At 50.3% G+C, this 24,840-nt stretch overlaps 3 protein-coding genes across 4 annotated transcripts in view; 1 reads left to right on the top strand and 2 right to left on the bottom strand.

Annotated features, from left to right (window-relative positions):
* Nucleotides 1–24,840, top strand: part of LOC139059353 (methanethiol oxidase-like) — a 423,146-nt gene that overhangs the window by 148,912 nt on the left and 249,394 nt on the right. The window lies entirely within an intron of this gene.
* On the bottom strand, nucleotides 1,783–6,050 carry LOC139059461 (uncharacterized). The gene is made up of 3 exons (XM_070537890.1): nucleotides 5,700–6,050; nucleotides 2,425–3,730; nucleotides 1,783–1,829 (listed from the first exon to the last, which is right to left on the bottom strand). Exons 1-3 carry the CDS (start codon nucleotides 6,048–6,050, stop codon nucleotides 1,783–1,785), a joined length of 1,704 nt encoding a protein of 567 aa, XP_070393991.1.
* Nucleotides 11,356–22,144, bottom strand: LOC139059351 (uncharacterized). The gene is made up of 2 exons (XM_070537641.1): nucleotides 20,991–22,144; nucleotides 11,356–13,228 (listed from the first exon to the last, which is right to left on the bottom strand). The coding sequence occupies exons 1-2, from the start codon at nucleotides 21,579–21,581 to the stop codon at nucleotides 11,579–11,581; spliced, it is 2,241 nt and encodes a 746-aa protein (XP_070393742.1). The 5' UTR covers nucleotides 21,582–22,144; the 3' UTR covers nucleotides 11,356–11,578.

Raw genomic sequence — 24,840 nt, 5'->3', positions numbered from 1 at the left:
TACTTTAGCTGAGCTACACACGGCTCTATCTTCGCTGAAACGAAACACAACGCCTGGCAAAGATGGGATTACTTATAGTACACTTCGTAACTTACCCTCTTCTCAGTTAGAACAACTTTTAGAATACATCAACAATATTTGGGAATCCGGAATCCTTCCAGAGGAATGGAAAACGGCAATAATAATACCAATCCCGAAACCCGGCAAACCGGCCAACTGTATTACAAACCTACGTCCTATATCTTTAACGTCGTGTGTAAGCAAACTGATGGAACGCATGGCCCTTAACCGGCTAAACTGGCACTTAGAAAACAGCAGTGCTTTTCCTTACACAATGACAGGCTTTAGATCACATGTTAGCACTCAGGATACCATGCTTCGTATCTCGGAAGATGTGTATCAAAATCACAGTCTCGTACAAACCAGAGTAATCGCAGGTGTAGATATACACAAGGCGTTCGACCACGTGAAACACTCCGCTATCCTCAAGAACCTCTTGACCTTACGAACCGGCGCCCGCCTCTACTATTATATTAAAGATTTTCTTACCGGTCGCTCTATACAAATTCAAATCAATGGAGAGCTGTCAGCGCCATACCCTCTGAGTGTAGGAGTCCCTCAAGGCTCAATCCTATCACCCACCCTCTTCAATATTGCTTTGCTCGATCTGCCTGCCCGGCTCTCTTCCATCGCACTACTCGAACACAATATTTATGCAGACGATATTACTATATGGTGTTGCAAGGGGTCCCTAGGTGAACAGGAGCACACCATCCAGTCAGGCTTAGATACCATTCACGAATACGTTAACGGTATTGGGCTTAAGTGTTCTCCAACAAAATCTGAGTACATAGTAGTAACTAATCAAATAGGCCGCCGCGCCGAAGAGCAGCGCCAAAGCATCAGTCTCCATATCGAACACAATGAAATACCGCGCCGATCTAACATCAAAATACTGGGCTTCATCCTTCAGGATGACGGTAGAGCTGAAGTATGGTTGGAAAAAACGATCCGACAACTAAACCAGATATACCACATGTTATCTAGAGTAACACGTAAACACAGAGGACTAAAGGAGCAAGAACTTCGAAGGATTATTGAAGCGCTTGTCTACTCCCGTGTGCTCTACCAACTTCCATATCAATCTCTCACTAAGACCCAGCACTCCAAATTAGAAACGGCGCTCCGCAAATATACGAGATTAGCATTAGGAGTACCCCGATTCGCCGCCAACGACCTTGTGGCCGCCACTGGGCTTTTCAACACGCTTGATGAACGCATTACAATTTGCAGACAAGCGCAAATTCAAAGGCTTCAAACATCCCCACAAGGGCGCAAACTGCTCGAACATCAGGGATACCAGACAGGTGCCCTACCGCCTTTTCCACCGCTGTATTCACCACCATGGGACTCACTACCCAGATTCACGGTCCTACCCATACCACAACATATGCAGCCACACAAACACGAAGCTCGCCGCTCCCAGTTAGTCAAACGAATAAATAGGGAAAACCCACTTCCAGACACTACGTATTATTATACGGACGCTAGTCACTCGGAGGGTAGATGTCTAACTGCAGTAGTCGGCCCTGACTACGAGCATGTTAACGCACACATAGGAGTCCCCGACCCATCCGACGCAGAGGCTCTTGCTATTCTCGAAGCAGTCACCCGGCCTCATCATCCTACCCAACGCATCTTAATTCGCACCGATAGCCAAGATGCATGCCGCATGTTTCGCGACAACTTGCTACCTGAGCATATACACAGCCTACTTCAATGTCACTTGGATGCACACCCTTTGCTCTGTGTTACCTTGCAGTGGATACCTGGGCACCAAGGCATGGGGGGGAACTCCCGAGCTCATGAGCTCACCCGCGTAGTTAGTTTTCCGGGTCCCCCGTGCCTATGGCCATCCGAATTTAACCCAAGGGAACACAGAAAGACTTTGCACAAGGAGCGCACATCACTTTTAAAGCAACTTCGCGCGAATGCCGACACCTTTATTACTCCCCCTGCTAACCTCTCGCGAGAGGACAGCGCTATTCTCCGAAGACTTCAAACAAACTCAATAGTGACTCCTCTTTTCCGTCACTATATTCAAGGCCTACCTGGGCCACCGAAATGCCCGAACTGCATGGAATATCCGTCCCTAGAGCATTGCCTATGGCATTGCCCTCACACTCAACCCAAACTGCAGTCAGCCCTCTCCATCATTCCCACTAACATCAAGCCACGGTCATGGACGGACTGGCTCACTCCACCACCCCATGCAACTCACATTCTCCTGCCGGTGCTTATCCGGCACGTCAGAGACGTGTTGGGTGAGGACTGGTAGCTGACCGACCAGGGTTGAGCGCCGGACGCTGGCGTAAAAATAAAAGTTTTCTCTCTCTCTCTCGCGGCCGACTTGACCCTGTATACAGTCCACGTGACCGTTAAGCACTTTCGACACCGCCTTGCTCCAGCCTGGGTGCTCGAAGATGGCCTGCCAGAGAGTAGACGCCAGCTGGACACCCACCAGCGCCGCAGTGATGTATGTCTCGCGGCGGGCTTCGGCCCTGATATCTGCGTACAGGAAGGGTGATAACACGATGGCGTCCTCCAGGAGTAAGGCGTACGCAGCCAAGCCCCTTAAGCGCGTCCAACTCAGAACACCGAGACCGCGGGCGTCGGCGTGCAGCAGCGTCTTGCGCTGAAAAGCTCGGACGGCGATGACGTTGGCGCAATAGTCTTCCGTCAGGTTCGGCAGGAAAATCTGGTACCAGTGCGACAGCTGCGTGGGCAAGAGCAACCGCAGTCGCGAGATCAAGGCACTCGCCTCCTTGGCGTCTTCGGGACTCGCGAATATGTCGGTGGCGTCCGCGATGACTGCCGCGGAGATGGAGTCGTAGAGGGAGCGGAGTGTGTCGTCTCTCTCTTGGTTCGTGAACTGGTGCACTGATACCAGGTCCCACAATTCGAAGAGGTGACTGGTGTCGGTGTCACAGAACTCGGTCCATAGCGCGGTGCCTTTTTCCGCTGTGCTGTCTAACAGGAACCCTTTTTCGAAAAGGGCAGCCGTGGTTCCGGCGATGAGGAAGGCTAGTGATGTCGCGTGGAAATATGGTGAGTCGAGTATGTCGAAGACCGTCCGGATGACACTCGCGTGATTTACCGTGACTGTCATGGTGTCGCTGCAGCGGTACGAGCAGACGTCGTTCATGTGAAGCCGCCACTCATCGAGTGATGCTCTCGGGAATAGCTGGCCGAGCACGTCAAACCCGCCATGTAACGGTTCTCTTTTATCGGTCACCAGGCTCGCGTGGTACAGCCGGAGTCGTAAATCCGAGAAGCTTTTGCGCGTCACGTTAACTCCAAGGCGCTGGCTGACGACCGATATTGAGTGGTCGATGAGGGTGCTAGTCGGTTTCCACCGGATGTTCCCAAACTTTCCATATTCAGGCGTTTGGGAGACTATCGTGTTGAAGGGCCCTTTGTTAGTCTTAAGGTTCACTTTTAGGCGGAAAGTGAGCGATATTCCGTACTTGATCTCCAGTATACCGGCGGTGTCGACTACTGGAAAATCGGTTCCGCCACTCCACCTGGAGAACATGTCGGCGACATCGTTGACGGCTTCCTTTGTGGGTGACAGTCCCTTTACGAGAACAAATAAGCAGCTGAGGTAGTAAGCGTGTAGGACGTCGCTTGCAGGCGTTCGTAAGGTTCCCTGCAGTGTCGGATACAAGACCTGCAAGCAGAGCGAATGCTATCGCTGAGTCGCTGCGGAACAATCTTAAGCAAATGCGGGTAGAAGCGTTTGTCATATGACATTGGAGTTGCACAGTTAGTACGAAATTTGTACAGCCTTAGTTGCAACACAAGGAGAATTCGGAACTGTACCTTGAGGACGCATTTCACTACGAATAACACTATAGATGCTTTTCAGCATTGTTAAGCAGCCGAAATGAAAGCAGGAAAAGTACTCATTTTTGGACAATGATACACGGTGCACTGCCATGCTAAAGAGCCTTCCGTGGAGCTACAACGTATATTGCACTGCCTTTGTTTCAAGCGACAGCAGTTTGTTATTTCCAAACATTATCGCATAGCAACAAAGTCATAGTGCATCTATCAACACCCTGAGAGCAGCGAAGCGTTAGACACACGTAAAAGGTATCTCAGACACGTGAATACGCGTCCGAAATATGCGATGTGAATGGATTTGATAAAGATGTCATATTTTATTTTTCTCCGCCAAATGTCGGTCACGCAGACAGGCAAGGCACTTTTATTAAGGCGCAGTTATTCTGCCGGCCGCCAAGGAGGGCTGGGCTGGTACCGACCAGCTTATTTCTAAATGCCCCTAGGTCTAACCGACCTGCTTTTTACCTAGTTTGATTTGATCCTATTAGATCATTTTGCATGTGAAAATAAAAATACCTGCCCACGGAAGTCTCTGGAAAGCATCTGATGTTACAGTAAAGCGGGCGGCGCAGTATCTGCACAGGGGCAGCGGGGAACCAGTGCTGGAACCACAGCCGGATCCAGGGCGTTCCGATGGTTCGGGCCACCGAACCCGGAGCGTGCCGCGGGGTGTACGCATTCAAGATCGGCGTGAACCGTCGGCACGCGGAGGCCAATGCTGCCAATCTATACTAAATAATGCCACGATGTTTGCATTTACTTGTGCCGATTTTCACGAACTTCGCGGCCTCAGTTGCAAGAAACTACGCGCGCATGCCTAGATAATTTCTGTGAACTGCGGGCCACATTTTCTTGCGATAGACATTATATGGACACTCCAGGCGCATTTCTGGCGTCCCCAACGCCGTGATGTTCCGTATAAAGTCCAAGGGCGATAAAACCGCCGCCCTGCTCCGTATGCTGTATGTGCGAGCGAAAGTCTTCGATGGTGACCCGGCAAACGCGGTTCAATCTCGCGTGCGGGAGCAGGAAACGCCGGCACGAAGCGTCTCGGGCGACTGCTAGGGTGCCTCGATGTCCTCCTCGCCCGCCGTTTCGTACAGAGCGAAGACAGCCGCGGCGTCTACTACGGCGTTGGGCACGCGAATGGCGGACGCCGTAGTAGACGCCTTTCACAAGCGTCGTAGGGACGCCTTGCCGGCCCTCGTGTGTCTTGAAAGCAATCTGCGACGTGGCCAAAGTGCGCGCCCGCAAGGGCCTCATCTTCAAAACGATCTGCGATGTTTGCAGAGTGCGCGTAGTGCCGGTAGCTTCGTATGCGCTGTGCTTTCGACGTTTCGTTCGCGTTGAAGCGGGAGCTGCTCGAAGGTCAATTCGTTTGCTGCTTCCGTGATTCCTCAGGCCAGCATTTCGACACCGAGTTTCCATGCTCATCAAGGGAGATGTGTTCATGTTTAACTGCGTGCGCGTGACACCGCGCTTGCTAATTTAGTTAAAACACGTTGACGGGCTAGTTGGTCTGGATCCACGATAGAGTGTGCAAGAGCGACTGAACGAGGACGTAGAAAGAAGCAGACACACAAAGACAGCGCTGTGCCTGTTTCTTCCTGCGTCCTCGGTCGCTCACGCTTACATATTCAATCTTTGTTAATTAAGTGAGTAAGCGAATGTTTACAAGTCTAACGGCCAGGACAACTCCTATGCTCGCAATCGGTTCTTCGAAACTGGAACTCTTTTTCTTTCGAGATATTGTGCCGGCTGACTTTCTCTAATGTTATGCAGCGCTCGCATACCTCCGCATGGAATAGCTCAGTGTTGGCTTCAGCGAGTCCATCTGGGTGATAGCAGGCGTGGTCCAGGGAGTTGTTGCATGCGTCCACGGTGCGGTTGGTGCGCCGGTACATCTCGACGACGAGCTTCTCGCAGCAGAAACCCGGCGTCGACGGCAGCGGAGGTGGCTCGTCCGATTCACCGTGAAGCGCGTGGCGCAGCGCCCACAAAGTTAGGCCTAGCGCGGTGGCCAGGATCACCGCCCAGCATACGAACTGCGGCGGAACGGGGCCGAATAGCGTCTTGTAGCCGCCGCGTGGGTGTTCAGCGTGGGCCTGCGTCCGGAGCGCTGGTCCAGGGTCGGTGTCGGTCATCCCTCGGCGCCGTCCTTGCGAGAGAATCGCTCGTGGCGCTATTAGCGAGAGCAGCTCGTGGTCGCTTCTTCTTGCGGCTCGCTTGACAGAAAAAGTTACGATGTTGGTAATGATGATGATGATGATTTTCAGGCTATTGAGCATACCGATAAATAGGGAGTGAACCGAGAAGCGGCTATATATATATATATATATATATATATAGAAATAGATAAGAGTTCATAAATCGTAATGGAAGAAAAAGAGGACAAGTCATGCAGGGTTGCTCGAACATGACCGTAATGAAGCTCGGAATCTTCCCGCCCGGTCGCCTCATAATGTGTTGAATGGCTCGTTAAAGGCGACCCACCGCATGTGCTGTGGGATCGCTCCAAATTCGCCGAAAGGACAAAACTACTAACAAACGGCTTCGTCGCTTAGGCCTGCCGCTTCATGATGCCCACGAGATCCGATTCTCGCGATAAATATTAATAACCGCGATGCAGTTCAGTGCGTACCCGTGAATACAGTTAGGTCGGTCGGATTTTCGGCGAGTAACATATGAGCAGAACATACGTAGAACTGCTATATGCGCGCTGCAGATGCAGTGACCACTGATTTGACTCTACGTAGAGGGTCTGGATTGGACTTGTCTTGAAGGTACTGGTAGCGAGACGGATGCCCAGAGGGTGGACGGATGGATGGATTGATGAAAAACTTTATTAGGGTCCTTTAGGGCGCGCCCCAGCGCGCAGCGGACCGCTCCCACGTCGGGACAGAGAGGCCGAGCCTCTCCGCCGTGTCGCGGGCCCGTTGGACAGCCCATAACTGTTCTTCGAGGTTGGGGCTGTTTAGGGCAGCATCCCAGCATGAAGAAGTGTTGCTTTCATCGCCGCCTAACGCGGGACATCGCCAGAGCATGTGAGGTAAGTTCGCTAAGTCATTGCATAGTGCACATGCATTTGTCGTCTGAATTTCGGGGTACATCTTGTGAAGAAGTAGGGGGTTTGGGTATGCCCCCGTCTGTAGAAGCCTTAGTGTCAAAGCCTGAGGTCTATGGAGTTTGCAATGTGGGAGGGAGTAGATCCTCCGAGCCAAGTAAAAGTGCTTAGTAATTTCGGTGTACGAGGAAGGAGAGTCCCGATTGTCAGTACGCCCGGCGTCACGCTGCCCAGTAGCCATGTGGTCAACGATCCCTCGCGCAGCTCCGTGTGCCGACTCATTGATGTTGGGTGGGGCACCCTCGATCTGTCCCATGTGGACTGGAAACCAGATCAATGTGTGTGGCTTGATCTCTTTGCTTTCTAATATCCCTAGGGCCAGCTCGGATCTGGTTCCTTTGACAAATGCCCGAACAGCTGATATCGAGTCACTGTAGATTGATGTCCTCTTGTCGTCACATAAGGCCATCGCTATTGCAGCCTGCTCTGCGATTTCAGAGGACGTCGTCCGAATCGAGATTGCTTCGTTATTTACCTTTCATGATTTACGCTAACTACAGCGAAGGCGTGTCCGTCGGCGTAGCGCGCTGCGTCTGCGAAACTGTTCGAAGCCCGTTCACGAGCGTTTTCCAAGAGACCACACCGTTCTTCAACCCCCGACAGACCGACGAGCGACCCACGAGTTATTAACGACAGGTCAACAAATACTACAGGACCAATGTCTCGGAAGAACGCAATACGCTTCCCCACACAAAGCTGTCAATAAACTCCAGGCAAGGGACTGGCGCCGCCTGCAAACTAACACATACCCACACTTGTCTCGTCTACACGCAATCTCCCCAGACAGTTATACGTGCCGGACGTATCCTTGGTGTAGCAACCACACAGCGACACTCGCGCACATAACACACGAATGTACTGACCGTCCGGGCGTCGCAATTTCACCACGAGTCACAACACACACACTCACTACGTGGTCTTCGAGGCGAGACTCTCCGAACTGGACCTGGGAAGCCAACTGGCGACCCTTGACCAGGCCCGGCGAGTCGCGATCGCCAGTGGAGCCCTGTTAGAGGGAACCACCCAGGAATAAACCGCGAAATGGTTTCTGCAATAATAAAGTTCCTCCTCCTCCTCCTCCTCCTCAGAGGAGGAGGAGGAGGAGACGTCTTCCCACGTTGTGTTCTGGATGGACGTTTCGTGGGATCGGCCGACAGTGATGCGGTCCCGCTGCTCTCGAGGGATGCTGCGGAACTTTGTTTTGATTACTCTGGGGGGGGGGGGGGGAATGCCCAGCTCCTGTAAGATGTGTCTTCCAGCTTGTGTGGTAGATAGCCTGACGAACTGGGCCCCCTCCTGTGCTTCCGCTATTTCCTCTAGTGTGTTATGCATGCCAAGTTGAATTAAGCGTTCCGTGGGAGTGTATATGGGGAGGTCGAGAGCTCGCTGCATTGAGCTTATCCGCTCCGATCTTTTTGCCAGTTGTGCATGGCCGCGACGTAAGTAAACCGACACATTACGAACGCATGTACCAATCTCACGAGGTTATCTTCTCCGAGGCCTTGCTTGTAGAATTTTTAATCCACTTGGTGTTGTAGAATTATAAAGTATTGCTCCGTGCTTGATTGTTGTCTCCAGCTGTTTTTATTGTGCTGGCATATCATGTGTGAATTGTATCCCCCCTCCCCCCCCCCCCCTTTATGTAATGTCTTTCGGGGACTTAGGGTATTACAAAAATATCAAGGCGGGAGCGGAAAAGACTGTTGCATATGTTCAGAGGGCACTTTCGATCACTACCCCATGTAGCGTGTGACAGCAGCTTTAAAAAGTTCATTGTTTTCAGACATTTTATTTTCAGATTTTCAATATGGGGAATAAATGTGAGCTTTGAGTCTAAAGTGATTCCCAGGACTTTATGTTTGCTGCTCACAGAGAGTTGGTCTCCCTTTGATTGTAATACTATGCAGTGGTGCTACCGGTCTCTTGTTTGAGAATAATACGCAGGTACCTTTTTGGGTGTTTATTTTGAAGCCGTTCTCATCCGCTCATTGAGATAATTTGTTTGTACCAAGCTGTACTTGTTCGCAAATAGCAATATTGCATGATTTGAAACTTACTTGTACATCGTCAACATAAACGGAATAAGACATTGCGCGTGGAACGACTGTATGCAGGCTGTTCATTTTTACAATAAATAGTGTGTAGCCAAGTACGCCCCCTTGCGGAACACCAGTTTCTTGGGTGAATTATTTAGATAAAGGGTTACCAAATTTTACGAGAGAAGTGCGGTTAGACAGGTAGCTTTCAATGGCGTTTAACATGTTCCCACGGACGCTCATGGCGGAACGATCGCGGTGGATCCCAAATCGTCATGTCGTGTGGTACGCTTTCTCTAGGTCTAGAAATACTGAAAGGAAAAACTGCTTATGAAGGAATGCATCTCTAATGTTTGCCTCAATGCGCACAAGGTGGTCTATTGTCGACCTTCCCTCTCGGAAACCGCATTGAAGGGGGTCTATTTTGTTGTGACTGTTTAGGAAGCTGAATAAGCATTTTTTCATAATAATCATTATCATTTTAATAATGAATGAGCATTTCTTCGAAAAATTTGCACAGAGAGCTTGCAAGCGCTATTGGCCTGTAGCTGCTGGGGCTTTCCCTTGTTTAAAAACGGGGATGACTATAGCTTCTTTCCAGGATGGTGGAATATACCCCGCCACCCACATGCTATTGAAAAGGGATTGGAGTTTGTCCAGTGTTTTAGGCTGTAGGTGCCGAATCATTTCGTATATGCATTGTTTGCTATGTTTGCTATGCACGCACAATGAGGCCACTGTAACCCATCACCCATATGTTCCCGTGCATTATATCGAACATGAGAGATCTGGAGCACGTGTATCATTTTATATTGCGATAAAAATTGTATAGACACTGCAAGGGAATTCTTGCCGTCGCTGTCGGCAAAGAAATGTTTCGTCTTTTGATTTATTGGTGTATATACAACAATCGTAAACAAGCTCTTAAAATTAGCATTTTACTATAATATCGTATTGCTTTACAGTCGCGCCAAGTATGTACAGCATCATGTAATTCTGTTGTACACTTAAGAGCATAGTCTTGCGTGAAACCAGCCCAGTCTTGCAATTCCCGTGCAAGACTTAACCGACCTGATGCAGTAAACGTGCAGTATTTAGGTAAGCTAAAACACGGTTAAGCCGCACAGTGCCACTATGCCTTGCGAATATTTTTTTCAATACATGCTGCTACGTGAAGCATGTGAAAACAAACGAACAAAATTGACAAGAAAATGTCAGCCCACATCTATGATATATTAAATTCGTATTCTGTGCTCGCGTGCAGACATCGCATTGCACAGTACTACTAGTTCTGCACGAATAAAAATCCGAAAAGCCTAAAACAAATCATTAAACGCTATTCATAAAAAAAATTGAGAACACTGCAGATCTTACGACAGAGGCAGGACGTAAGGAGTAGTGCATGTTGGTACAACCATACTGCAGCCGCCTGTGCATTCGCGACCAAAATATAAAGCATCTGATACTGTAGGCAGGAAGGAAAAAAAAAATGAAAAAGAAAAGCAAAGGAAATCAAATATAAGTAAGCATACAATGGTCAAAGCACATCCAGCCTCAACTGTCGAAAGTAGTAGTCAAGAGCTTAACCGACCTTCTAATCTCGTATTGAACGTCTGTGCCTAGATGAGGGGTTACTGGCCTCATCCACAATAATTTGCCTACCGTTCCCGGGCACTAACATTGCCTACTTTTGTTTCCAGTGGTTATGTTGCCTTTTGGTGGTCTTACTCTTTGTGAAAGCACACTGCTTAAGTAGTTAATTGACGTCACCAGTTCAAAAGGCTTCAGAATAAAGAGCTGCAGGCGAGTTCTGTCCATGCGCATGCGCACTTGAGACGTGATAGCGCTCTCGTTTACAAACACGAGATATCTGCACGTAAAGTTTCGTGCACTAAACTGTGCGCGAAAGAAGACTTCCCACGTGTTCCCAAGGAAAGATGATTTACTCGGAACAGGAAATCTGTGATAAGGTGTGCCACGCAATTGGATAGGCTAATAAATCTCTAGCCTCTCTACTTACCCAGTCGATCTTTTTCGCTCCAATTCGGTTTAAGCATATCTAGCGGTTATCGCGAATTTGGGCTGGCGACAACTAAAATTAAAAACATTGACAAGAAAATCTGTGCGCATTGCTGCTGGTTCGATGCAGGTCTTCGCTGTTCACGCCGCCAAAAAGTTTTGGTGACGTGCGGCATGTGGCATATCTTATATACATGCATAAAATATTAAGCGCTTGTCATGGCATACGGTTTCAGTTCCCCTCCCATGTCATAGGAAAAGTGCAGGGAAAAATCAATAATCGTTATATCATTTGCCTCAAGAAATGACATAAATTATCAGTTCCTCGGCATGGCCTAGCACTTCCTTTCAAGTCTCGCTTTTCCACCTGAGCCATATGCTCAGACCGCAAAGAATGAACTGGCATCGAAGCGTTCAAATGACGCGAGTATTGGGCACCTGCGAATGTCCATACAGCGCCGTGTCCTGTATTACAGGCTGAGCTTACATGTCGTCACGCGGGCAGGATTGAGATCGACCGGTCGTGTATGCACCCTGCCGCGGCATCTATCGGCAGTGGAACACACTGAAACGCTTTGCAGAAGTCCAGCACACGCCGCATGAAACGTGTGCTCCGTGCCCGCTCCTCGTAAAGCTTGTCGTGGACACTGTTGATACACACGTACTGCCTATAGAACAGCATGTAGAAGAGCTGGCTGGGCGACAGCTTCCAGAAGCCCCACATTTTGACCGGCCGGTGCCATCCTGCGCCCGCTACTGCACGCAGTGTCGACCGCAGCGACAGCAGCGGGTGCTGGACATAGGTGGGGTCCTCGTCTTCCACGTGATCGCCGATGCAGTGAGCGTGTCGCTCGAGCTGTTGAGAAACCGCGTTGCTCCAACCGCGGTGCCTGAACAGGGCCTGCCATAGGATACTGGCAATCTGGACGCCCACAAGAGCCGCGTTGACATAGGTTTCTTGGAGAGCTTCGAACCTCATATTTGCGTACATGGCGGGCGAGACTGCGATGAGGTCGCCGCGACGGTTCGCTTGCATGTCGTCTACCGTGTGCGACAACCACATCCAGCCGACAACCTGGTTGAAGTCATGTAGGGTGGTCTTTCGCCGGAACGCTCCGATGGCGATGACGTTGGCGCAATAGTCTTCCGTCAGGTTCGGCAGGAATATTTGGTACCAGTGGGACGCCTGCGTGGGCAAGAGCAACCGCAGTCGTGAGATCAGAGCGCTTGCTTGCTTGGCGTCTTCAGGACTCGCGAATACGTCAGTGGCGTCCGCGATGACCGCTCCGGAGATGGAGTCGTAGAGGGAGCGGAGTGCGTCGTCCTTTTCCTTGTTGGTGAGCTGCTGCTGGAACACCAGCTCCCACAGCTCGAAGAGACCACCGGTGGAGGAGTCGCAGAAATCAGTCCATAGCGCGGTGCCTCTGCCCGGGACGCTGTCCAACAGGAACTCTCTTTCGAACAGGGCAACCGCGGTTTCGACGATGAGGTGCGTTGATGAATGTGCGTGAAAGCGCGGGGACTCGAGGATGTCGAAGAGCGTCCGGATGGCACTCGCGTCGTTGACCGTGACGGCCATGTTGTCGCTGCAGCGGCATGAGCAGACGTCGTCCACGTGAAGCCGCCACTTATCGAGCGATGCTCTCGGGAAGAGCTGGCCGAGCACGTCGCATCCACCGGTCAGCGGCTCCGTCTCATCGTTGTCCTGGTTCGCCTGAGACAGCAACAGTTGGAACTCTACAATATCTCTGCGCGTCAGTTTAACTCCGAAGCGTTCGCCGAGGGTCAGAAGCGAACGCTCGACGGAGGCGCGCGTTTCTTCGTCTTCGGCGTTCCGAAATTCCCCCGCGATTTCACTCCCTCGGTGAAGCTCGGCCATGCAGGCGCACCCATCGGCTTTAAGGTCGAGTAGGAGGGTGAAAGCGAGCGACACTCCGAACTTGATCTCTAATATACCGGCGATGTCGACTACTCGAAACTCGGCTCCGCCGTCCCAGCTAGAGAACATGTCGGCGACAGCGTTGACGGCTCCCTCAGTGTTCGACGTTCCCTTCGAAAAAACCTTTAGGCAGCTGAGGTAGTAGACACGTAGCACATCGCTTGCCGGCATTTGCAGAATACCTTGTAGAGTCGGATGCACCACCTGCAAGCGGAGAAAATACAATCGCTGAGTCGCTGCGGATCGCAAGCGGACTGGTATACACTCTAATAAAAATCTCAGGGAAAACAGGAGTAACTGGGCAGTTTATTAGTCCTGGAAAGGGCGCTTTCGTCCCTCAAGGGAGTAGCTGCATGAATGTGCTTGTCGTGTGCAAATTTCGGAGAGTAAGTGTTTAGTCCCTGGTCGGAAAGTGTGCAACGGAAGGACGAACGACAACAGTTACTCCCCATGCGCTCCGCTGTTTTCGTCCGTGTCGTGGAGTGTTTCGGCAAAAGCAGCATTGTCTTTAAATTGTGAATAGTTCGAAGTTGGTGCACTGTCTGTTGAACTACATGCAAAGCAGCAATTTGCATCTTCGTGAAAATATTGCGTGAAATTTAAAAGCTGGAATGTGAAGAGCCATGCTCTTTGTGCGCGTGCCCGATGCGAGCGATACACATTAAACGTGCAAGTCATTGATAGAATGGCAGATTTTGCTGGTCGATAGTACCTAAGTTCCTTCCGTTCCGATGAGATTACGAACTTAACTGAAGCGATGTGTTGCTGAAACGGGGCACGCTAATCGACAGAGAAATTGTCCTTCTCTGTCGTCTTGGGTGCCCTGTTTGAGCTCGCTACACGTATACGTCGCGTAGTGCCTCAGTTCAAATCAGCCTAGGAATTCTCGGGCCGATTTCTTTTCGCACTCGCTTATGGTTGCCAGTACACTCAACGTTAGACTCTCCCCGCGCAGCGTACACAAAATGCCGAGTCGCTTTTATACTGCCGCACCTGCGTTCCGATGCTTAACCTGCCTCAATATCCTGTTTCATCAACGGATCGGCCGTGGTTCAGGACATCCCAAAATAGGATGGCGTCGGTGCAGCTAAAGAAACAGTGTTCAATTGTCTCTGGCACATCACAAAATGGAGAGTTAACATAATTAAGAGACAAAGATACCCTTCTTCTGTAGCCATGTTTTAGCGGGATTTTCACTATATGAAGTTTATAAAAGAATGTTTTGCAGCAAGGGGTTAATACAGTTTGCGAACTCGCTTTAATATATCGTGGCCTGGCCATTTACTGTATAGTGATGGGTAAAATGGAGGCGGAGATAGCATGGACAGTAAATCTTTGTATAACGCTTTGCGCGACACAGAGAACAAGTATTCAGTGGAAAACCGAACTGTCAGGAAACGAACCGCCAATTAAACTTCTTGCATGAACTCCCCACAAGCATAAACGCGAAGAAAGATTTGAAGAAACAACTAAATCAGGTAACGCATTAACAAGTGCAATTTCCATGAATTACTGAATTATGGGATGTAAAGTATCGCGAAAAAAGAAGAAACGAGACACTATTTGCCGCACATAAAGATGTACTAAGCCCAGCCCATCTTTACTAACAGGCCTAAAAATATTGTCTCGCCTCATGGGCTCAAAAGTTGAAGACCATGCGAAGGTAGCAAATATTTGGTGAAAGCGTTGGATGTACAGCCTGGCACAATCGAAACCTTGCAATACATAGTAAATTTTTGTTGCCAAGAACTTATTGCAGGCTTCGGCCTTTTCAAAAATGGAGAGTCGGTGTGGAGCGAATGTCTGGGCGTAACTTTGCAGAACCGAAACCCGTTCTTTCCAATAGTGTGCGCTGTTACGACACCCAACCGGTGCCACCAGTGTTACGAACTTGCACCGCTGCACCACTATTACGACTTTGTGGTCCCGTAGCGCTCGTCACCCGTTTCGTGACAGAGCGTTGGTAGCGAAGACTCCGAGCCAGGCGTCGATGAGAATAACGAAAGGGATTTTATACATTATATACAGGTCATTGTACAGGACAAGATCGGATCGGCACTGGGGCCGAGAGCTCACACAAACGCGACTGTTCCCGCACGACGGCGTCCGGCGAAAACGCGTGACACATCTCACCCCAGTCGGGAGCGACACTCTCTCCCGGTGGGTCGGCGGATCCTGTTTTTCAGGCGCGTGTCGCTGCTTTTATAATCCCCGAGGAACCATTGTCACTCAAACGGCCCAATACAAAGTCAGCACACGACGGTCGTCCGAGGGGTCCAACCAGCGACCGCGTTGGCCACCCGGTTCAAAGTTCGCGCGCGCGGTGACCTCCAGGCAAAGGGAGGTGCGGCGCCGGGCTGTCTGGCACACGCTGACACGTCCAAACATGCGGCTCGCCGAGGCTTCTCCCGCAACAGGACACCGCTGCCTGACGGCTCAGCATCTTGACTTGTGAAGAGAGAATTAGGGCGCTCGCAGGATAGATTCCGCATCTTGCAGATTCGGAATCCGGGCTTGTGGTAATGGCACAACAGCATCCCCGCCCTCAGATAAGGCGCCGGGAAGACGAGCTGCCTCCACGTGGCTCGGATGCCGGGCGCGCACGTTCGTCAGGCTCGTCCAAGTTCACGTCCAGTGTCGGGACGCCAGGTAACTTCACGTGCCCAGGTCCAACTCGCCAGGACAGGAGCTCTGCTCACCGCATCGTCGCCAAGGCACCTTGACCAGCTCCGCTCGGGTCGTTCCTAAGACCTTGCTTCTCGCCACTGGTCCCGCTTGGTCGTTCTGCAGCTTGCAAAACCGACCGGCAAAAGGCAACACCCAACACGAACAAGTGCCCTCTGTCTCCCGTCAAACACCAGACAAGGCCATAATTCAAATCAACCTAACTAAATTGCTATCCCTCTTTTTGCTCCCGCTGCAACAAGAGGCAGGTGTACGATCTAGTACACAAGGCTCAAACAACCAGTTTTCAAATTAACAACACAACAAAATAGACAAGAAACAATTAATTATCAGCAATAATAATTACAAATGGAATGGTCCCCTTGAAATCACTTGGACCGAAAACATACTACTGAGGAAGCAAATGAGGTCATTCATTTTTCCCGGCGATATTTTCGCGGAATCCGAAGCTGCTTATATTTGCGACCCTGCTTATCCGTGTAGCGGCGGTACAATAAGCCAGATTCCTTGCCAAATGAAACCCCCTTTTTTTTCACCCCCCGTTTGACACTCTTCCTCAGATCGGCTAGTGAACAATCTTCCTGTTGCTCGCGAATCCGAGTTTCCCTTTCAACTGCAGCCTGCTCCTGCCAGCTGGCGGAAACCGGAGCGAGTGTGGAGCCCGCGTCGCCTAATTGCGGCGTCGCGTCTATATCGCGGCTAGCACTGCACGCGTCACTCCCACTCACCTCCAGGACCCGCTCGCCTAGGCCAGCCTCCGAGCTCTGCCTCTCCCGTGACTGCTCGCCACTCAAGTTACCCTGATCGGTCCCTGTACCGCACCGCTGTTCGCTCACCGACGCTAAGTCAAGTTCCCTCGACAGCGGGCGCGCTTTGGATCGCGTGGGGGCCATGTACGCCACGTCGGCAAAGAATGATTTGCCGTGATCCCTCAGCAGCTGCTCCGAGCTATTTGAGAAGAGGTAGGAAAATTGCTCCGGGAGGGCGGTTGACACAGCGGCTTCGGTGTTAAGTTTCCCAAACTCTCCTTCAATGATAACCGTTGAGATCGGTAAACAGACACTCTCCTTCTCGGCCACTTGCCGTATCCTAACGCACTCTCCCGTAAAATCACTCGAGGAGACGAAAGACGGGTGAACAACGTCCATAGTTGCTGCAGAGTCCCGCAGTGCTCGGCACTTCTTGCCGTTTACCTTAATTTCCTGCACATAGGGCTCCAATAGACGTATGTTTTTGCGAGTTTCCTGTATCGTTGCAAAAGCAATTCTCTCTGGGCAGCTTGCAGCAATGTGCCCTTGCTTTTTGCAATTGTAGCAGGTTAACGGTTTCCGTTTTTCAAAAGAACGCGTCATTTCGTTTCGCTGTTTCGGACCATCGTCATCATTCTGAGATGCATTCTGTCCATCCCTTACAGTTTCTTTGGGAAGGGACTCGTCTTCCCGAAACTCGCGACGCGTGATTTCCTTCCGTTCGTCGGGCTTCCCGTAAAACCCATCTCTTCTATCTGCTTTTTCTATGCGCACTGCCTTGCTGTGCAAGCTGCGGCGGGTGTAATACTCTTCCGCTAACTCTGCTGCCTTGTTTAGCTTAACCTCCTTTAGCCTATCTTGCAGCCAGAGCATGACATCCTCATCAATGCAACGGTAGAACTGCTCCAACGCGATGCATTCGACGATTTTGTCACGGTCGTCGTAAACCTCTTCGCCCTTCAGCCATTCCACCAGGTCGGCTTTTAGACGAAACGCGAAGTCAACATTCGACTCCTTGCCCTTTTTTGCATACCGGAACCTCTGCCGGAAAGCTTCGGGCGACAATTTGTACTTCCGCAGTAGCGCTTCCTTCACATCACTGTAGCTCTCAAACGCCTCTTTCGATAAGCAAGTTATTACGTCTGATGCCTCCCCAGGAAGCAAGGCTAACAGATTCTGTGCCCAAAGGGATCGCTCAATGCTATTCCGTTCGCACACGTGCTCAAATTTCACGAGGTATTTGGCCATATCCTCTCCGACGACAAAGGGTGGAAGTTGATCGCGTATTCTTGGAACATTAGAAGTGAGACTAGGCGCCAGCGAGTTATTTCGGGTCTCCAACTCTTTCATTTTAAGCTCATGCTCACGTCGCTCCCTCTCCTCTTCGCGACGTTTCTGTTCTCTCCTTTCCTGCTCGCAACGTTCCTTCTCCTCCCTTTCCCGACGTTCATTTTCCTTCCTTTCCTGCTCGCAACGTTCCTTCTCCTCCCTTTCCCGACGTTCATTGATATCCGCCCAGGCCTCTGCGGCTTCCTCAGCCGTTACGTCCCCAGTCCTCATGACCTCAAGGATCGCATTCGTTCTTTTGGTTGAGCCCAACTCAATGCCCAACTCCTCACAAATTTCGAGAAGTTCCTTCACCTTGTACTTCTCCATCGTTCACACTGTCCTCCTGCTGTTTACCCTTTTTGAATATACCTGCCGTACGCTACTATAACACTACTAGTAAGACATATGCAAGTATTTCACACACTGCCCGGTTTACCCTCTCAGCATCCCCTGGTTTTCAAAACACTCTTACTAGGCTTGAAACACACAAGGTTAAACACAATGCAACACCAAGTCAATCCCTGAGCTACTATAACCTGTGTCAGAGAAAGTCTGGTGTTTGAGGTAAACTTCAGGCACTCACCGCGCCGAGGTAGCTGATGCCGGTCAATCCCGTAGCTGCCATCCAGTGTTACGACACCCAACCGGTGCCACCAGTGTTACGAACTTGCACCGCTGCACCACTATTACGACTTTGTGGTCCCGTAGCGCTCGTCACCCGTTTCGTGACAGAGCGTTGGTAGCGAAGACTCCGAGCCAGGCGTCGATGAGAATAACGAAAGGGATTTTATACATTATATACAGGTCATTGTACAGGACAAGATCGGATCGGCACGGGGGCCGAGAGCTCACACAAACGCGACTGTTCCCGCACGACGGCGTCCGGCGAAAACGCGTGACACATCTCACCCCAGTCGGGAGCGACACTCTCTCCCGGTGGGTCGGCGGATCCTGTTTTTCAGGCGCGTGTCGCTGCTTTTATAATCCCCGAGGAACCATTGTCACTCAAACGGCCCAATACAAAGTCAGCACACGACGGTCGTCCGAGGGGTCCAACCAGCGACCGCGCTGGCCACCCGGTTCAAAGTTCGCGCGCGCGGTGACCTCCAGGCAAAGGGAGGTGCGGCGCCGGGCTGTCTGGCACACGCTGACACGTCCAAACATGCGGCTCGCCGAGGCTTCTCCCGCAGCAGGACACCGCTGCCTGACGGCTCAGCATCTTGACTTGTGAAGAGAGAATTAGGGCGCTCGCAGGATAGATTCCGCATCTTGCAGATTCGGAATCCGGGCTTGTGGTAATGGCACAACAGCGCTTAATTTATATGCGTCTAGCCGCACGCCAAGATACTTTGGCGAGACATCAGTCCACTTAACGCCTGCAAACTGTTCTGGTGTATAGCACCATGAGCCAAACCACAAGCCTAAACCTTTCGAGGAGTTCATTGGGGCTCGTGGTACGCTGCCAAATTCCTTTATTGTCGATGCTACCTTTTCAACACTGGTCTTATCCTTGCAGAAGAGCGCTTGATCATCTGCATCAGCTAAGACTTTTACATCATTACCCAGTATATTGAAGCCAAGGATGTAAGTCGACTGAATTACGCTTAAGCATAGCGGTTCCAGGTAAATGGCGAATAGCTGTGGGGACATCAAGCATCCTTGTTTTACGGATGAGTAAATAGAAACGGGTTCGGAGAAATGGCCATTAATAACTAAACGAGTAGTACAACATGTGTAGCAAAGGCTAAGGTCTTTAAGCACAACGGAGCCACCATTGGCATGCTCCAGAAGAGAAAATAAGTAGGAGTGACTGACACGATCAAAAGCTTTATTTACTCTTGCCTTTACTCTCGCATTTACTCTCGCATTTAGCCGCTGTCGCCTTTACTCTTCGACATATACTTAAAACCGCTTTGCTTATGCGTGCTTTGCAACTCGAGCATTAAATGATACACAGAAGCGTTTCTCATGTGAAATCGAACGCGTACCGATCCTCTCCAATTCGTACATCTATGTATGGCGTCTTCATTCTTATCGACTGATATTATGTTGACATTAATTCATATTTGGCGTCTTTTGAGTAAAGAAACTTGGAAGAATGCTCGAATAATAATTCGCGAGAATGGAGAGGTTACAGAATGGAATAATTATAGGTCTAGTAGCTTGCTTACGGCAGCGTTCAAAATATGTACGAAAGTAATCTTTAGAGCCATCAGAGTAACACTTAACATCAGTCAACCAAGAAAATGAGCAGCTATTGAAAGCGATATTAAAGTGATTGAAAGGTGTTTGAAAGCCCAGAAGGGGCGTTTGTAGCCAGAAAGACAAAGTTCAGATGAACCTACGTACTGCCCATCAATCATATTCTGGCTCAACCATTCCCTTGCAGCTCCCACGGACACTACCGCCAGGGTACCCTGTAGTAATTGTTTGAAAATGCGGATTAACAGCTGCGCGTCTCTCTAAAAGCAAATGATCGCTATCGCCGTTTCTCACAATGTGCAGAACTGCGATTTCCTTTGTTCATATTTTTATTAAGCAAACCTTTCTTTGGCTTTGCTACATTCTTGCATACAAATAAGCAACTTGGGGCACTGGGTATGCATGTGCCCGAATAGACAACCTGCCGCTGTATGGTGTCTGGCTTAGTAGATTATTTGGGTCACTGCCTATGTGCCACCGACTATGTGCCTGAACGGAAAACTTCGGGCAATGGGAATGTGCAACTGGACATGAACCCATTCTTGGCGAATCCTCCAGAATGGATGTGCCACTGTGACTCAAGGAACGTAAAGCTTCAAACTTAATTTAGATACGTGTCGTGCTTCTCTATGGGTGCACCTCTAATTCATTTAGTCATTTTATTTCGCATCATGGAGTTTGGAGACAGTTGGTCTGAAAGAATGCGATGCTTGGGGGGGACTGAAGCTCCAGCACATGGAACAGCGATTTCAACGGGCTCGGCACAAATTTTTTTTTCTTAATTTTCCTCTCTATTTCCTCCCGTCACGGCGCGTCACACATTGACATTGTCCTCGCGACGCAGACAGCTAATAGCAACAGGCGACGAGGTCGTCTCGTCCGCCGCTGATGCTACCTTGCTAAATCAAACAAGTTTCGCCTCATTCAGATTCCAACGTTGCGTTGTATCTACGTGTATTGATTTCTTTTTCTTTCGGAGGCACGCGGCGTTACCTGTGTACCTGTGTGAGGAGCTGCTCTTGCTTGGCGCCTTCGAGTGGGTCTCGGTCATAGCAGGTGTAGTCCAGGAAGTTGCTGCACGGGTCAACGGTGCGTTTGGCGCGCAGGGACAGCTCGAACACGAGCTGGCCGCAGCAGAAAGGAATTTGCCAGTAACCTGACCGTAAATCGATTGAGGGAAAGTAAGATGCCGCAAAGAGACAGTCGATGGCGTCATCAATTCTGGGGAGCGGATATACATCTTTCTTAGTAACGGCGTTTAGGCGACGGTAATCAACACAGAACCGCCACGTACCGTCTTTCTTCTTCACCAATATTACGGGGGCTGCCCAAGGACTAGATGATTCTCGAATGACGCCTTTGCATAGCATTTCTTGGACCTGATCACTGATTATCTTGCGTTCTGATGGGGATACACGATAGGGTTTTTGTCGGATTGGCTGGGCGGCTCCTGTGTTGATGCGGTGATGAGTTCTGGACGCAGGAATTGATGGCGGTCTATTGTGCTGCGCAAAGTCGAATACCGAGGTATGTTTCGTAAGCAGGGCCATCAAAACTTGACGCTCATTATTGCTGAGTGACTTATCAATCATGGAAAGTATCTTCGAGCTCCCGGAGCTCGAGACACTGGTTGCTCCTTCATCGGGGAGTTTAGGCCTTAGATCTTTAGGCCTTGAGGTAGCACTGCCGCTTCAGTGGAACAGTTTAGCGCCCACAGCCCCGCGCATCCATTGGTCACTGAGACCACGCAGTGCGGAACTAATACGTTTTTCTTGAGGCAGTTCCGATGTACAGGTTCCACTGCAGCATCGAACGAGATAGGAGTCGGAGATGAACAGGCGACGGCAACACGCATCGCGGATAAGGCGGGCACAACTTTATCCTCAGACACGCACAGCACACTCTCCGGGCAAGCTTCACCTTCAAAGAGCACAGGTGAAACACTGGTGTCGACACTGAGTTCTCCCGTCCGGCAATCAACATTCGCACCACACAACTGCAAAAAGTCAATCCCCAGAATCACGTCATGCGAGGAGCGAGGAAGAACAGTAAACTCTGCATTAAAAACTTTCCCACCCAAAGACACATCCACGTTACACACACCAACCGGGTATAATGCTTCACCACTGACTCCACGGAATCTTGTGCACTGGTCCCAACGAAACATAACCTTGCGTCCCAGAAGGCCTTTAAACCCCACACTCATGACCGAGACAGTTGCTCCCGTGTCGACTAAAGCCATTGTGGAGACCCCATCAATCAGTACATGAACCTTATTCTTTAGCATGAAAATAGTTGGAGGCAGTTGAGTCGGCAGCACATATTTTCCAGCGACCTCACCTCCATCGGCCGCGCTGGCTAGTTTCCCAGCGGGGGCGACACGAAACGGCGCCGAGGCGATGGTGACGTGAATCGCGGCCGAGGGGATGGTGATCGGGAGGCTCGGAAGGCTGGTGTTGGCGTCAGAGTACGGTCGGAGGCAGGGGAGCGGTAGCGGTTCCGGGTTCTTTCTGCTCCAATTAGGTCTCCTGGGCGGTGCATCGGTCCTCTCGAAAGTGGCTTCCTGAAGAGGAGTCTCCTGGCCACTGAGTGCGCAGTGTACGACCGCTAGACCGCGTAGTCGGCGCTGACGATCCGTAGTTTGCTGCTCGGCGTCGGCTACAGTACCTAGCTATATGGCCAGGCATGCCGCAGCAGTAACACACTGGCGAAGGGCGAACTTCAGAATGCGGATTGAAGTAATCTGCCGAAGACATCGGTTGAGGGTAACGAGGCTCTTCCCCTTGAAAGTCGTAGGTAGCGGCGAGTCTTCGTGGACGAAAGTTGCGTGGGCGTGGATCAAAACGTTGAGGGGGCGAATCATTGCGTGGTGGTTCGGTCGGAATGCAATGCGGTTCGTCTCTGGAGCCGTTAAGATCCGCGACGTTCACCGAGTGGTTCCAAGTAGCCGAAGGGGGTTCCCGAAAAGTGTCTCGGAAAACGGAGGAGCTGCAACGAGGCGCCGCATAACGTGCCTGTTCGTCATGTCGCTGGAGCTCCTCGCGGACTATCTGGCGGATGGCGGACGAAAGGTCTGGGAGCAGAGGACTCGTGTCAACACTTGCTACAGTCGTTACATTGGCCAGCCGTCCAAACTTTGGTGTAATTCGTCGAGTCTTCAGCGCCTCGAACGTACGGCAGTGCCGTATCAGTTCTGATACAGTGTGCAAGTTCTCTTTACCAATGAGGAAATTGTACACGTCTTCCGCTATTCCTTTTACCACGTGCCCCACTTTATCTTCCTCTGTCATTTGAGGGTTGACGGTGCGGCACAGCTTCAAAATTTCTTCGATGTAGGTAGTGCAAGTCTCGCCGGGTACCTGAGCTCTCTGGGCTAATGTGAGTTCCGCACGTTTCCTCTTTGCGTCCGAGTCACCGAAACACTTTTTGATTTCCTCAACGAAGCGTGTCCAAGTAGTTAGCATGTCCGCGTGGTTGTCGTACCATACCAACGCCATGCCGGCAAAGAAGAAAACAACGTTCCTAAGCTGACTGGCAGCGTTCCAGTTATTGTATTGGCTTACCCTTTCGTAATGGGTTAGCCACTCATCCACATCTTCCTCTGCCTTCGCCGAGAACGTGCGTGGCTCTCGGTAGTGCTGGATAGGGACTGGGCTCGCCGAGGCACTGCTGGTGAGGGTATTTTGCTCTGTGGCCATGACTGAGCGCGACGGCTTCGGCGTAGCTCTTGTGCTGGTGGCTCCGTTGTAGGTCGTGGGACAGCTCAACCAAATGTTACACGCGAGGTGTTTTAATGCAGAACCAGATGAATCTGGTTGATAGGCGCGGTTGTTGAAGAGCGGTCTCGCGGCAGCTTGGCTCACGTCGTTCTCTTCTTTCTTTCATCTGGTTGTTTGCGCGGCAGGCGTGGTTCATGACAGCTTGTGACAATATGATTACGTATTTAAATTTGACTTAAGCATATAGGACTATGAAGTAGAACGTGTTGAGAAAGAAAAGAAAAACAACTTTAATGATATGGAGTGCAGAGAAGTCGGCCTGGGGTACATTCTTCTCGCCACCTACTCTGCGGGTGCGAAATGGGACGGGGAAGTCCGTGTTGTTGAACAGTCAGTCTAGCTACTATAAGGAAAGAGAGAAGCGATTCAAAGCTGGAAAGGGACGAGGTAAAGAAAAGAAAGAGAAACCAGGGCTACGTGATAAACGAAATAGAACTGAGATTTGCATTAGAGTTAAAACAAAAGAAAGCAAAAGTCAAATTTGTGTTTGAGTCTTCTTTTGTTCAAAATGAAATCGCACCTGGCTGGGCGTGCTGAGCTTTGCCCACGACGGCGATGATGACTTCAAGTATTGTGTCGCAAATCAGCTACAGCGCTCCCAGAAAAACAAGATCACCCATTTATTTCGTGGCCTCTTAACGGTTTTCATTCACAGAAGGTTAACTGCATATGTAACACGGAGTTGTGAAAATCAAAATTTGTGAATGCGAATATAAAAGTAATCGAATACGAATACTCTGCTTTGAATATCGAATTGAATATCGAATAATCATACGCACATGCATTCATTAGTATGTTGTGTTAATTTGTTAGGTTGGAACATTGCAATTACATTATCAGCGTTAAAGAAACTGCACTAGTACGCTGGTATACTAAAACATTGTGTATTTGGCTCATGTTAACTTAGGATACTTAGTAATTCCCACTAGTTGTGCTCGCCAGCCTGTTCCTTATTATAACGCGTCAAATGCCCGTAAACTCGGAGGGGCTTGACCCTCAGCAAGGCGTCAGTCGCCACATTTGCTGTCAAGCAATAAGATCAGAGTTGATAGCGACAATGAATGAAAGAAAG

This window comes from Dermacentor albipictus, chromosome 4 (genome assembly GCF_038994185.2).
Source record: "Dermacentor albipictus isolate Rhodes 1998 colony chromosome 4, USDA_Dalb.pri_finalv2, whole genome shotgun sequence".
Classification (NCBI taxonomy): domain Eukaryota; kingdom Metazoa; phylum Arthropoda; class Arachnida; order Ixodida; family Ixodidae; genus Dermacentor; species Dermacentor albipictus.
This window is presented reverse-complemented; position numbering and strand designations above follow the sequence as displayed.

Coding starts and splice junctions, on each gene's coding strand:
- LOC139059351 (XM_070537641.1), bottom strand. CDS start 21,581: ATGATTGATAAGTCACTCAGCAATAATGAGCGTCAAGTTTTGATGGCC. Junction 13,229..20,990: donor AAGAGCAGCTCCTCACACAG/GTACACAGGTAA, acceptor CTCCGCTTGCAG/GTGGTGCATCCGACTCTACA.
- LOC139059461 (XM_070537890.1), bottom strand. CDS start 6,050: ATGACCGACACCGACCCTGGACCAGCGCTCCGGACGCAGGCCCACGCT. Junction 3,731..5,699: donor CTGAGCTATTCCATGCGGAG/GTATGCGAGCGC, acceptor CTCTGCTTGCAG/GTCTTGTATCCGACACTGCA. Junction 1,830..2,424: donor GCTTAACGGTCACGTGGACT/GTATACAGGGTC, acceptor CTTGGTGCCCAG/GTATCCACTGCAAGGTAACA.